The sequence below is a fragment of the Ursus maritimus genome, unplaced genomic scaffold (assembly GCF_017311325.1).
Source record: "Ursus maritimus isolate PB19 unplaced genomic scaffold, ASM1731132v1 scaffold_14, whole genome shotgun sequence".
In the NCBI taxonomy this organism is placed as follows: Eukaryota; Metazoa; Chordata; class Mammalia; order Carnivora; family Ursidae; genus Ursus; species Ursus maritimus.
In genome coordinates, this window is record NW_024423786.1 from 3,123,371 (window position 1) to 3,136,670 (window position 13,300).

The 13,300-nt window shown below is 58.9% G+C and overlaps 2 protein-coding genes across 3 annotated transcripts in view; one reads left to right on the plus strand and one right to left on the minus strand.

Annotated features, from left to right (window-relative positions):
* Positions 1-5,924, plus strand: part of CFAP92 (cilia and flagella associated protein 92 (putative)) — a 55,964-nt gene extending 50,040 nt beyond the window's left edge. Inside the window, exons 12-15 of the mRNA XM_040628392.1 lie at positions 1,081-1,245; positions 1,679-1,885; positions 1,959-2,103; positions 5,805-5,924. Of these exons, the coding sequence (XP_040484326.1) occupies positions 1,081-1,245; positions 1,679-1,885; positions 1,959-2,103; positions 5,805-5,839 (552 nt within the window). The 3' untranslated portion in view covers positions 5,840-5,924. The remainder of the gene's footprint in view (positions 1-1,080; positions 1,246-1,678; positions 1,886-1,958; positions 2,104-5,804) is intronic.
* Positions 1-13,300, minus strand: part of ACAD9 (acyl-CoA dehydrogenase family member 9) — a 45,745-nt gene that overhangs the window by 2,756 nt on the left and 29,689 nt on the right. The window contains exons 9-18 of one of the 2 annotated variants that reach the window (XM_040628394.1): positions 12,763-12,838; positions 11,234-11,304; positions 10,844-10,963; positions 9,889-10,017; positions 7,813-7,892; positions 6,970-7,096; positions 6,698-6,775; positions 6,049-6,177; positions 5,360-5,432; positions 4,407-4,515 (exon numbers count right to left, since the gene is read on the minus strand). In XM_040628394.1, the coding sequence (XP_040484328.1) occupies positions 4,415-4,515; positions 5,360-5,432; positions 6,049-6,177; positions 6,698-6,775; positions 6,970-7,096; positions 7,813-7,892; positions 9,889-10,017; positions 10,844-10,963; positions 11,234-11,304; positions 12,763-12,838 (984 nt within the window). In that variant the 3' untranslated portion in view covers positions 4,407-4,414. Of the gene's footprint in view, positions 1-3,976; positions 4,516-5,359; positions 5,433-6,048; positions 6,178-6,697; positions 6,776-6,969; positions 7,097-7,812; positions 7,893-9,888; positions 10,018-10,843; positions 10,964-11,233; positions 11,305-12,762; positions 12,839-13,300 lie in introns of those variants that run through there. The other variant, XM_040628393.1, reaches the window with a different exon arrangement.

A 13,300-nucleotide genomic window follows, 5' to 3' on the forward strand; every position in this document is an offset into this window, starting at 1 on the left:
TCATGAAAGAAGAAACCTGTCTCCCTAGGTCAGAACCTAAGATTTGGAAGGAGCAGGGGACTTGCACTTTTATGAAGGGAGACGGACTCATTCACACCAACCCTCCCACTAGGAACCACCAGAAAAACTGGACAAAATACCCAATGCTCTGACCGAAGCTGTGTGTATGCCATCACGGGGCCCCAGCTGAGATGGCCCCTCTGGCAGAGTCATCTTGGAGGTGCTCGAAGGCAGGAGTGTTGTCCCTCATCCGATGACCCGTGGCCTGCCTTTGCCTCCAGTCCCTGCTGCTCCAAGCTGCAGGGGTCCTGCTGCCTTCACTTTTCACTCCTGTGTCAATCACAGACGTACTGAATCTCTCCCTTGATTATTTTGCATTCTTTTACAGAAACTCCTCAAAGATTCGGAGTTAAGACACTGGGGCTTGGCCTAAAGAAGTGGTTAAGGAGTCAAGGTCACCATCTTCAGCTTAAAAAAAAAAATGTTTTTCCAAAGCAAAAGATGGTGATTTTGCTGAAGGTTAATAAGCAAGCGGCGAGCAAGCTACGCGGCACGGTACCTAGAGAGCAGCTCTTCCTTTTCGGGCTCCCAGCCACCTTTCCCTGCCACCCCTGTCCTCTCCCCTCACTGCAGCTTTCATTCACAGAGGAAGCTGACAGAGCATCTTGGGGGCTCTGGAGAGACGGCGACACTCCCCATGTAGTCAGCACAAAAAGGTGACCACGGGCAGGGATGGCAGCCCTGGCTGCTTGATACCATCATATCCCGTTCCGCCATGAAAGCTTTAAGCTTCTCCCACTTCTGACCATCGGAGCCCCAAATTCTACCTGTGGCTGGGTGTCGTGTATTCCAGTTACTTTGGCCTTAGGCAAATCTCCTCTCTGCTCCTGACTCCCACCAGGGACAGTGAGGGGTTGGAGCAGACGGCCCTTGGGTAGGGTTCTGTGACAGAACGGCAGCTCCAGAATCCGAGACGTGACAGGTGCACTGTGGCCACGTCCCACACATCACCCTGCTCACCGCAAGCTGGCAGCTGGGGTCGAGGGGCCTGCGTGTCATGACCCGGGTCTCTTTCTTCAGAAAAATATTACTGGAGCCTACCAGCTTAGCAAGAAGCCTTCAAAGTCTGTGGTGAAGGTGATCAGAATCTCGGCCCCTGCCAAAGATGCTGTTTATAACTATAGCACCCAGACCCTGAATTCCACAGAGCTGGCTAAGAAGGAGCTGTACCGAGAGATGGCCAAGGTGAGTGAGCGGCCCAGAGAGGGAGGCCGGCAGGCAGGGCTTATACTCCAGATGGAACAGTAACTGGCTCATCCGGTGAGCTCCCTCCTCCTGACCGTGCTGCCGGGAGGTCAGCCGGGGATCTCCGGTGTGCACAGCACAGCCAACCAGCGCGAGGAAGGACAAGGGGCCAGTGCTGGGGGAGAGGTGTTCTGTTCTCACGCTCTATGGAAACCCTCCACATGCAAGGGCGAGCCAACAGATCCTCAACACGGGCCCGTAGGCACCTGGCTGCGAACAACGGCAGGGTCCTCACCTCCAGAAAGCATTTCGTTGCTGTCACCCCAAAGGGAAAGCCTTGGCTTAGGCTTAGGCTTCCAACACGTTAGCTTTAGAGAAGGGCTGCTCTGTCAAAGAGAACCCTTCCATCCTCATGTCTGCCCCTCGTTTCCAGGAGCCGAGGAAGAGATTCACGTACTGCCAGAAGTACCTCTCGGCCATGGTGGAGCCTCAGGACTCCGAGGAAGAGGAGAAGAAAGCCCTGAAGAAATCCCGCCAGGCCTGGCTCACGGCCGACGGATTCCAACTGACGGGTCTTCAAAAAAGCCCTGAAAGCGACAGTCACCTCAGGCTGCCGCCCCTAGGCACCGAGGTCCACAGGGTGGAGTGGGGCCTCCGGGGGAGGGGGGGCATCCGCAGGGACCTCCCTCCTTACTGTGGTGTTCTCCATGCAGGAGTGGAGGGAAAATGCACAGTTCGCCAACGTGCTGGACCGAGACAGGTGGAGCTGGGACCGGCGCCACCAGGACTTTGACCTGTATAAGAAGCCACCGCTTTTCTTTGAGCTGCCCCCGTCCCCAGCGCCAAAGCCTGCAACAGGTAACGGCCACATGGGCACGGCGGAGCCTCCGGAGGCTGCGGGCAGTCACCACCTCCGCTGCTCTGCACCTCTGGGCTGTTGCAGCTCTCCTAACTCTCAGCTGGGAGCTCAGTCGGAACGGTTCTGGCACTGACGGGCCCGGCTGGAGCTCAGGAGCCCCGGATTCCAGCGCCAGCTGTAACACTAACTTGCTGTGTGATGCTGGGCAAGCCCTTCACTGCTCCTGTTCTCTGGCACCATACCAGATGATTGGAGAGCGCGCGTGTGCGCGTGCCAGTGGGGGTGGGGCAGAGGGAGAGAGAATCCTCATGCCAACTCCTTGCTGAGTGCGGAGGCTGACATGGGGCTCGAACCCAGGACCCTGAGATCATGACCTGAGCCAAAATCAAGAGCCGGCTGCTTACCCGACTGAGCCGCCCGGGCACTCCTCTGGGCCTGGTTTCTTATACAATGTTAAGTTGGGAGATGGGTCTAAGGGCTTTCTGAGCCCCAACACGCATTACCCATGTCTAGATGCCTGGTCAGCAGCTGGGGGCCAGAGGCTCTGGGCACCTCTGGGACCTTCTGACTTCCTTCCTGCTCCATGATGTTGCCATCTCCCTCTGTGTGGGGGAGAGAGGGAGTCTAGAAGCACGGGTCCCTCTCATCCTGTTTACGAAGATGGGCCTCCAGATCACTTACAGGTTGACAGAGAACCCAAATTTGCCAGTTGCCAGAAACTGGGAGAAAGAGTGAGTTTATCTAGTGACAGGTTTGCTGGACAAACCTTTCTAAAAAGCTAGAGCAGATAAAATGGATTTCCTTCCTCCCCCAACCAAAGGGCAGCTGGTACCAGCTCCATGAAACAGGAGGAAGTGCCGACACGCTGCTGAGATTTGGCTCCCCCTGCTCTGTCTGGCCCTTCCTGCCTCTCTTCAGCACAGGCTCCAGGCTCTGGGGCTGCGTGAAGGTCTCCTGTGACCTGTTGGCGTGGCCTGGCCCAGCAATGCCTGATTGCCTCCTGGCCCGAGTGCTGCCGCTGGGCTCCGCTGCAGGCCTTCCCAGCCCGCTCTCCCTGGGTGTGTCTGGCAGCCCGTGTCTGCTGACAGCACGGCCGGGGGCCTCTCCTCCCACCATGTTTAAAGAAAAGGCGGAAATAGGAGGTGGGAAAGGGAGATGTGAACCAGGGCCCCCATGCCACAGGGCCTACAATGAAGCCCCTTTTCCCAAAGGGCTGCCTGCAGGGCATGGGGTCTGGACGGCTGCTTCCCAAGCTTCCCTGGCAAAGGCGCTCCAGGCACAGCCTCCGGTCCCTGGCACTGTACCAGCTTTGTACTCTCCATTTGGTGCGCGATGCTTCCTCACCAACACAACACTTAAAGAGCTTCAGCTTTCACTAAAAGTTACCTCCAGTGTCACAGGATTTGTCAACTTGTACCTTTTGAAGATTAGTGACCCAGTCCCTGGCAGAGTGCTCAGGCCAGCCCAGGCGTCCGCACAGCAGATTGACTTGAACTTGAAGGGAAAGGAAGGAGCCTGGACTTCTCCAACCTTAAGACAACATCTGTAGTGGGTTTTCTGGAGGCCCAAACTGCCCAGGACCAGGTGAAGGCTCCAAGCTTGCCAGCGTGAGCAAGCTGGGACTCAGGGTATCTGGCAGGCAAGAGCAGAAAGCAGCCTAGAAAATGCTAAGGACTATTAGTGTCCCCTCAAGATTCTGTGTTGTACCCCTTTTTCAGGAGTGGAGGCCAAGTTGTGTACAGACTGCACAGAGCAAGGCGCCAGGCAGGAAAAAGCTATGCTGTCATGTAGCAGGCCAAGCGGTTTTCACCCATTACCAAAAGCTGGCTCTCGGGGTTCTGAGGAAAAACAGGATCAGTACAGCACAAAGGCTAGAAGGGTAAACACAAGCTGTGCATTTTATATCTTTGTTATGAAGTGCATCTGTTCCACGTACACGGTTTGTAGACTGGTTCCCGGAGAACGCACAGTCTGCAAGCAGCTCGTGCCGTCTGGCAGAAGTGGCTATCCGTGCCTCAACAGGTCCCTGCCAACCTCCCGCCAGAGGCAGCGACACCAGCCCGTTGCCACTGTGACGTCTCCTAAACTAGCGGAAGCCCCTCCAAGCCCAGGTGTCACCAATGCATCGTGTGTGTGTCTTCAGCACCCAGGGCCAGGTCAAGCAGCAGTGCCCCTCCGGCCAGGAGGAAGCCCCTCGGGCGCGTACTGGGAAGAAACGGTTCCACCAGGAAAACCCCAGGTGCTCCACCTTCCGCAGAAAGTTGTCCTGGGCCACGGCCTGGGGGCAGCAGGGAACACTGACCCTTTGCTTCAGTCCGTCCTTTCCAGAGGGTGGGCACAGATGTAGGCTTGCTTCTCTAAGACCTGCTGGGACACTTTCTTAATCTGCTCATCTAGATTTTCTGGAGAATCTGGGAGGAAAAAAGAATCGGTCTGTGAGCACAGCAATATTGCTGGGGCTGCTGCTGCTGCCGTGTTTGTTGAAAACAAACTGAGCCCACCTACTGTGAAGGAGCCTAAAGGTGACTCTCCTTTTCCAAACCCCCAGGGGAACGTGATGGGGCTTCATCCGGAAAAACAAAGGGCTCATCCTGTTAATCCCGAAGAACTCTGGATCTTGTGAGAGCAGGGAGAAAAACCCTCTCGCCAGTCAAGCCTATGTCTCCCTGCCACAGCGTGGAACAGACACAGGGAACAGCTCCGGAGCCAGGAGCTGCATACAATTATGTGCTCCTCTCCTCAGCAGGTGCCATGATGGCTTCTCCTCCATCACTTGGCAACAGGGCTGGGCTCTACAGCAGGGGACACATGATGTGGAGCCCTGAGGCCAAAACGACTATGAAGTTCAGAAGAAGAATCTGAGCCAGGTGTTCTCAGACATGGCCAAGTGGCTACGGTAGAGGAGGAGCGTTCCAGACAAAAAGCCCCATGAGCTGGGCCCAAAGCCTGGGACACCTGCTAGAAGGGCAGGCTTATTTTAGCTGGAGGCAGGTAAAATGCCTCCTTCCTTTGAGAACCTTCACTGGGCAGCTGCCAGACTCGGGCCAGGCTGTTGGGCCACACCTGCGGGGGCTCTAACAGTCTTCCCCTGAAGGTATGTGCTCCTGTCTGGCAGCCCCGCCACAGGTGAACCTGACCTTACCAGCCCTCACTCAAGGGAGAGGCTGGTGAGCAGCCCGCAGGCCCTGGGAGCCTGGCCTTCAACAGTCACCTGGACTCAGGCCCACCCCTCCCTCCCAAGGCCACCCTACTTACACTTGTCCAGCTGGGAGAGAGTGAAGAGATTCTGGTAATAAGCTTCTGCACAGAAGATGTTGGCCAGCAGAACCTGCCAAGACCAAGGTTGAAGAGGATGACCTAGGGTACCCCCTCACTGGTGTGTGAGTTTCAAGGAACTCAGACAAACTCAGCAGCTTGGCTGAGGTCAAAAGGCCTGGCTCAGGAGGCAGTGTCTTAGGTTCTAATTCCAGCCCTGACCCAACTAGCTCTGTCCCCAAGAGCAAATTACTCAACACTTCTGAGCCTCAGTTTCCTCTATGGCAGGAAGGCCATGGTAATCCCAGTGCCCACAGGCTGTTGCGGGGCAATGCACGTAAAGACCTAGCACGCAGTGGGCGCTCAGTGACTGCATCCAGCCCATCAGACGAGGTAAGGGCACAAGGTCTGGGACCCCATCACTCACCTACCCCTCTTCCCTCAGGCAGAAAGACAAAAGGGGGCAGCCCCGCGTCCTGAGCGGCACAGGCCTTCTCGTCGGAGCTGACCACCAGTGCTGACCACGGCCACAACTCAGCAAACCCGCCGGCCTCCTGGGACCATGCCTGAGCCGAGGCCCTTGACTTGCCCGGTCCTTGCTTCCCGACTGGGCCATGCCACCCACTGACCCCCTCCCCCCACCCCCAGGCCCCATTAAACGCAGAGGATAAAGCCGGCAGAGGGCTCACCTCGTGGTCGTGGTTTCGGATCCCCATTCGGATCGAGCGGCTGGCCCTCGACAGCACGGCCGTCATGCCGTACAGGTTGATGAGGATGTTGGCTACCCGCTTCAGGACCATCTGCTCCTCCACGATGGTCTGGGAACACAGAGCCCAGGGTGGACACTCGCAACCCAAGACCTCCCTCCCCGGGCCCATCTTCAGCCACCTCCAAGACTCACTTCATGCCTCAGTAAAGGGGCGCTAACACCGCCTCTCCCTTTGGGTTGTGAGAGGCTGGCTCACGGGCTGCCTCATTTTCCCTTCCGTCTAGATTTGGGCATGGGTCAAGCCGAGATCAGGTCCCAGAAGCCTGGCTGAGACCACAGGCTGCTGCTTCCTGTGCCTCCTGTCACCCTGAGCAGCGACAGCTCCGCTCATCAGGGCCCTGGATTTGGGCCCAAGTGGGGCTGCCATCCCGACTCCCAGGAACCTCTCTTTACTAGGAAGGCACCCACCCGAGTGGCCCCTGGGACAGGCAGCCCCGTCCCACTCCTCCACGGTAACCAAGATTTCTTTCTAGGCCTGGTCCCAAAGGCAGACACTTGACAAACACCCCATCTCCCTGACCCCCAAGTCAGAAGGCCCGCCATCCCCAGATCTGCAGGGGCCCAGGTACCTTCCCAAAGCGAAGTAGCAACGTCTCTACAGTGCGGCCAAAGTAATACGCATTCTCCTCGAGCTTGCGGGCGCTGTCCTAGCACGCCAGGGGAAAGACCGCTTAGCGCCACCTCCCCATGGCGCCCATCCCACCCGCGGGGACTCTGGGGCCCAGGCTCTGCTACCAGGCTGGACAGGCTCCCCAACACCCTGGTCACAGCCCTCTGGAAGGGGATATCCATCAGGAGAGCACCCACGTGAGGGGGGGGTATGCCACCTGTCCCCACTTACTTCGACACTGGGGTGCACCACTCCCAGCTTCCCTGTCAACCCCAGATCCACGGTTCGGCCCAGGGAGTCTCGCAGCCTCTGGCCGATGGTCTCAACGACAGTGGACACGTTGCCCCGTTTAAGGTCGCTGCAGAAAGCCCATGGCCCCATGAACTCAGACCCCATTGCTGGTTCCCACTGCCCAGCAACAGGGTCCCCCCTTGGCACCTGTTCCCTCCGGCCATCCAAGGCATTAAAGGGACCAACTCAGGAGCAGGCGCTGCCCTGCCCCACCCTGGGCCCGCTGGGTGCCGGACACCTCCCCGCCTGTCAGCGAACAGCTGTCTCTGAGGCAGAGCCGCACACAGCGCTCTGCGCCAGCAGCAGTCACAGCCAGCCCCCCTGGTGCTCTGAGGTTGGGAGTCTGAGCAACCCCTACTGGCTCCAGCAGTGATTCTCAGTGCTCCGGCCCCACGACGGGGGTCAAGAACAGCAAGAGAGAGAGAGAGAAGGTGTTAGCCCTGGAGCCCAGCGCCTGTTGGAGGGATACCTCTCATTCCCTAGGTTCTGAAAACAAAGCTCCCTGCAGCGTGGGAGACGGGAGCTGCCGGGGAGGAGGGCAGTGAGGGCTTCCTGAGGCAGCCGGCCCCTGCTACCACCTGCAGGTGAAGGCCAAGCTCTGGAGCCTGGCTTTTAAGGCTCCCGTCCCCTTCCCTCCCTCCAGCCAGCCTCTGACTGAGCTGAGCACTGCATGGCTCCATGACCCCCATCCCAGGACAGGGCAGCACCCCCTCTTGCCGCCCCAGGATGGACCTGTGATGGGCAGATGGGACCTGAGGAGCAGACAGTGGGGCTGGCACCTACTTGACCCTTGCAGTCAGGATGCGGCCGGCGTGCTGCAGGCCTGTCAGGGCGATGTACATCCGGAGAATCTCGTTGGTTCCCTGTGGCCAGATCAGTACGGAGGTCAAGTTGGTCCCACTGGGACGGCCCCGTTTGTGCTGTGCATGTAACTGGGTGGGCCACCCCGCTGCCCGCTTGCCAGTGCCACGGAAGCTGCCGCTTTGGAAGCAGCCTCACACTGGGAGCAGGGCTGTGGCCTGAGGGGGAGGGCAACACGCTGGCGACCGCCTCCACAGGGACGAGCAGGGGGCTGACCAGACAGCGCAGCCACCCTCAGGACCTACCACCTATCACCAACCACACAGGAGTCCTTTCCAATGGGAGAAACCACCTTCCCCAGGAGGGAGGGCTGCTGGTGCCCAGGGCACAGCAGATGCTGGGCGTGTGCCACCAGGTTCCTCAGGAAAGCCGCTGGCCGCTGAGGATGAGAGCTGGCTTCTCTCCAGTGCCAGGTATCCGTACCCAGAGGGCCACCTCTCCCCTGCTGCTGTCCCTGCGCGCACTGCTCACCACCTGGGACTAGCTCCGCGAGGCAGGCCGCCCCTGTGCACGGTGGTGCCGCGGGCCCCACTGCCAGCACTGGGCACTGAGGCCTGAAGCCAGGCTGGGCGGTAGACAGGAGACTCCCACGGGAGAGAAGAAGAGCCTGGAGGCCTGCAGGCTAAGGTGTGCCCCATCCTGCACAGTCTCGGATGGGAGCATTTGCTTCACACTGAGGGCTCTGTGCCCCACAGAGCTTCTGCCCCACCCGGTCAGCACCGAGTTCAACCGGGCCGAGGGGACAGGGCCTTGGAAGCAGCAGTCCTGGGGCACCTTGGGAAAGCGCCCCTTGTGTCCTCAGGCTGGTCACTTCACATCCTGTCTGTCATCTAAGGAAGAGGACCACAGGGCTGGGATGTTGGGGGGCATGCCAGGAGCAAAAGCAGCCATGAGGCCTTCCTCTGGGGTGGGGAGCCCAGGAGCCAGGCCCCACGTGCATGCAGGCTGAAGGTGCCCTTCAGAAACCACACCGTTGCTCAGGCTCCAAGCCTTGTCTACGGGCCTGCCTTCTGCACCCCCGTGACCATCCTAAGATTCCATCCCTCTCTCTCCACAGCCTCTGAAGTCAACCTCTCTCTCCTGCTGCATGCACCTGGCCTCTGGTCTCACCTCTGCAACCCACGCCCCATGTCAGCCCCGGGGAATTTCCCAGAATGGGAAAACATTCAAGTCATTCGTTGCTCAGAAACCTCTGACGGCTGCCACTGCCTGCACAGTTAAGATCCAAAGTCTTCTGCTTATCGGCCAAGGTCCTCTGTAGCCTGGCTACTTGTCTCCCCTTCTCATCTACCCTCTGCCCCCACCCCATCACCTTCTCTACCACCTGCCCCAGCTCCCCCCTACCAGGACTACCCACTGCTCCCACAGACTTGCTTATTCTACCCAGCGCAGGCAGATAAGGCCTTATCTGGGCCTGGCATGGTCCACCTCCCTGTCCTTGGCCCAAACCACCCTCCCCTTGGCCAGGCCACAGTTGTTTCTGCCCCCAAGGGGCAAGTGCACTTGCTTCCCGGGACTCCAGCCCACTGTAGGGGAGGCGTGGCTCAGGCCCTCACTGCACGGGTATTCCACAGTCCACTCTGGTCCGTCAGGCTGCTCGGGCAGCTCCCCAAAGGCTTCTGTGTGGCCCTAACCCCCCCTTTTCTTACCCCACCCAGGGCCTCCCCACTCACTGAATTCCCTCTTTAGGCCTGCGAACCCATGGAGGGGGGGCAGCAAATAGAGAGGGAGGAGTCAGGGCTGGGGAAGCCTGTGGAGAGGACGCCGCTGAGATGCCTCACTATCCCGAGGAGGAAAGCAGACCCAGAGTGAGCCCTGGAGGCACAACCGGGCCTCCCGTGAGATCTCTGCTTGTCCCAGCACCGCCAACAGAAGCGCAGGCTCCGCAGAAAGGGCCCTCGCTTGGTCCCCGAGCCTCCCCTCCACCCCCGGGGAATGGGGCTACGCAGAGGCGTGAGGAGGAGCCCTCGGGTGGGCGACGGGGTGTGGGGTGCTGACCTCGAAGATGAGCAGGATGCGGCTGTCGCGCAGCAAGCGCTCGTACGGGTAGTCCCTCATGTAGCCCGAGCCCCCGAGGACCTGCAGGGCCTCGCTCACGCACTGCCAGGCGCCCTCCGAGCTGAACACCTGCCGCGGAGCCGAGACACGGTTAGCACGGGGGCAGCAGTGCCGCACGCCTTCCACATGGGGGCCCCAGCCAGGCAGGGTGGCCAGGGACAGAGGAGGCTCGGCGTGGAGAACCTAGCTCTAGGATGAGACTGACCCAGGCGGTAGCCCTGGCACAGCCTCGCTGGGTGGCCTCAGGCAGGCCCTTTTCTTTCTGGACCTCAGCGGCCAGTCGTGGCTCCTCACTCACCGCGACTCTTCCTACGTCTGAGGCTTCCTTGGGATGGAAGGGCCCACTCCGTATCTTCCACACGGAGGAAACTCCTGTCCTTTTAAAAGCCACCTCAGATTCCCTCTCCAGGAGGCCTGACCCTGCCCACCTGGCCCCATTCACCCACAGCTCGTTCCTCTGCACGTGAGCTGCTTGGCCTGATACCTGGCTGCGGGGGACACACAGACGTGGAGGCCGTCCACCCACAATAAAGTCCTTCCCAAGAAGGCTTGGCTGCTATTGAATACTGATGGGAAATTGTAACACATGGCCTATGTTTTCTCTACCTGCTACAGACTGGCGACAACCTGGCACAGACTGTGCTGGGGAGACACTGTCCTGTGTCTCTTGGCACTCAACTGGCCATTGTTCTTTGCTGTTTCTCCTGTGCCATGCTGGCCTCCCCAGCTGCAGCCTAGGGCCATGCCTGGCACGTGGCGGGGACATCATAAATACTGGACCAATGATAAACTGACCTATAAGCTAACGAGAAGAGGAAGACGGCAGGGAACACTGGGTCTGAAAGGCCGCAGCTAAGGAGCTGTTCTGGGTCTCCCAGGCTGGTCAGGGATTTACCTTCACCATGGCAGCCTCGATGGAGCAGTCGGGAAACCCCGGTTGGTCCAGCATCCCCGCAGTGAGGTAGGCCATGCTTTCCATTACATAAGCCTTCTGGGCCATCAGGGCAAACTTCTCCTGGGGTGTTCAGAAAAAAACACAATCAAAAGACAATGTGCATCTGCCGAGACCCAGATGTGCCAGCCAGCAGAGAGGGCAATGAAGTTCAGAGCCTCAGTGCCGAAGAGCACCAAGCCCCAGCACTCGTGACAGGGAGCCACGTTAAATGAAGCCTTATCTCGTCTTCTTCCCAATCACTGCGCGCGAGTCCCCGGCACAGACCACAGCAGCACAGTTGTCATGCCCACACGTGAAGTCAACACATGCGGCACCCGCAGCCTTCAGTACCTGAATCAGTCCAAATTCACTGAGGCTCTTGTTGAACTGTTTCCTCATGCAGGCATACGCAGCAGTCATTTCTGAAGAAGAGCAGAGTCATTAAAGAGAACCATTTTCTGGCTATCGTAAAATGATTTCCTAAGGCCATCACCATTACCCTGCAAACCCTCAGGCAGGAACTAGGAGAAACAGGTCTGCTGAGACCAAACGCCCTGCAAGACAGCGCTGCCCCTTCCTAGTGTATGTGGTCAGAGGAAAGGCTGCTCACACTCAGGGGTGCCTACAGCAGCAGACAGGAACAGAAGCAGAGTTTAGAGTCGGACAGGCCTGAATCTGGCGCTTTTTCTTACCAGACGGTAGGCCGGGCCAAGCAACTACCACCCCTGAACACCACCGACCTCACAGCATTGCTGCCAAGGCTGCCAGAGTCGCAGGTGTAAAGTACGGCATCCAGCGCAGAGCCAGGGCCCCGGAAGCACCCGACAGGAGCAGGCTCACGCCTGTCAAGCTGTCCGTCGCCAGAGCAGGAGGGCAGCCATCATGGGTAAAGCTGTGAACGGGCTACCCAGCTCTGAAGGCACCCGAGAGAACACGGCGGCCTCCCAGCGGGCAGCGGCAAACGCCAGCCCCCCCCTGCCCCCACCGGCCTGCAGTCAGTCTCATCAAGAGTCTACATCCTTTGGGGGCAGGCTGACCATGAGAGTCCCTACGAAGCTCTTGCACGGAGTTTTCCTGATGGGGAAGCAGAGGCCCAAGGCGCTCCAGCAAAGTGAGCCGAGCCCTGAGTCTGGAGTCTGACAGGATCAGCTTTTAAGCCCAGATGAGCAGCCTCGGGCAAACCACTTACCCTCTCTGAGCCGCCGGCTCTCATCTGCGAGATGGAGGTGAGAGCTGCAAACAAAGCCTCCCTGTCCCCGCCTGGCCCTGAACTCGGAGCAACTTCATAAGCACTGGGCCAGCACCCCACAGCCAGGGCCCCGGGCCTTTCCCCGCAGTCACTTCCACAAAGCTAAGATGGTGATGACATCCGTGCCCAGCAAAAACCCTACAGGGCTGTTCTAAGTTCACTGACAGAGTACTCTAGGTTTCAGGTATGCTAACAGAAAAAACAAAAGGAAGATCCCGAGGCCGAGTGATGAGAGTTCCACTCCTCCCCGAGGCTCCTACGAAACGGGCATCTTGTGAGAATCACACTGACGTCTTGCTCCCATCTGGGTGTTTGTGAAGCAGCTGTTCTCCGTGGTCAGAGCAGCAACCCCTTGACCTCGGACAGACCGTCCACTCCCCCACTCCCCTGATCCTCTCTGAGTAGACGAAACAGAGGCGTGCGAAAAGGAACATGAACCACTTGGGGGCAGACTGACCACATTTTTTGGTCTAACCAAAGTCCGAATCTTACACTGCAGCTGGGCTGTCTGTCCGGCGGAAGGCCGGCTCATCAGTGGCCTGCTGTGAGGACACGGTAGCGCCTCCGGGGCGGAGTGGGGGCTGTAGGGGCGAGACCGCGCCACGGAGGCTCCGGTCCCTGACTTACCTACCGATCAGTTTCTTGAGCAACCCGGCCACCATGCTGCCCATGCTGAACCTCCCGCTGTTCAGGGTGCTCATGGCCACCTGCAGGGAGAGAGGGGCAGCTCACGGCCGCTGCACTCCCCAAGCGTCCCGCTCACCCCTGCCGTGCTGGGAAAAGCCCAAAGGTCCTGGAGGACCACAGGTGACAGAGCACGGCGCTGCTTATCTATTCTCACCAGATGGTTTCTTGAGAACAAAAGGCAAGTCTCTGGAGAATCCTGTGCCAGCACCTGGGCAAGTTAATCGACCTGCCAATCCCCACCAGGCTGGGAGACAGTGTGGTCCCAACACGTCCCAACAAGGTAACTCAGTCACAAACATCCCTGGAGTCACCCCGATAGAGGAACCAGACATTATTCTAGGAGAACAGGCCAATCTTAGTCCTCAGCGGAGGGGCAGAAACTAAGACCTACTGGGTACACCCTGCAAGCTTCCTAGACCGTCCCACCAGCACGAGCCTCCTGAAGGACAGCGGTGACCCGCCAAGCCCCTACCACGCCACCA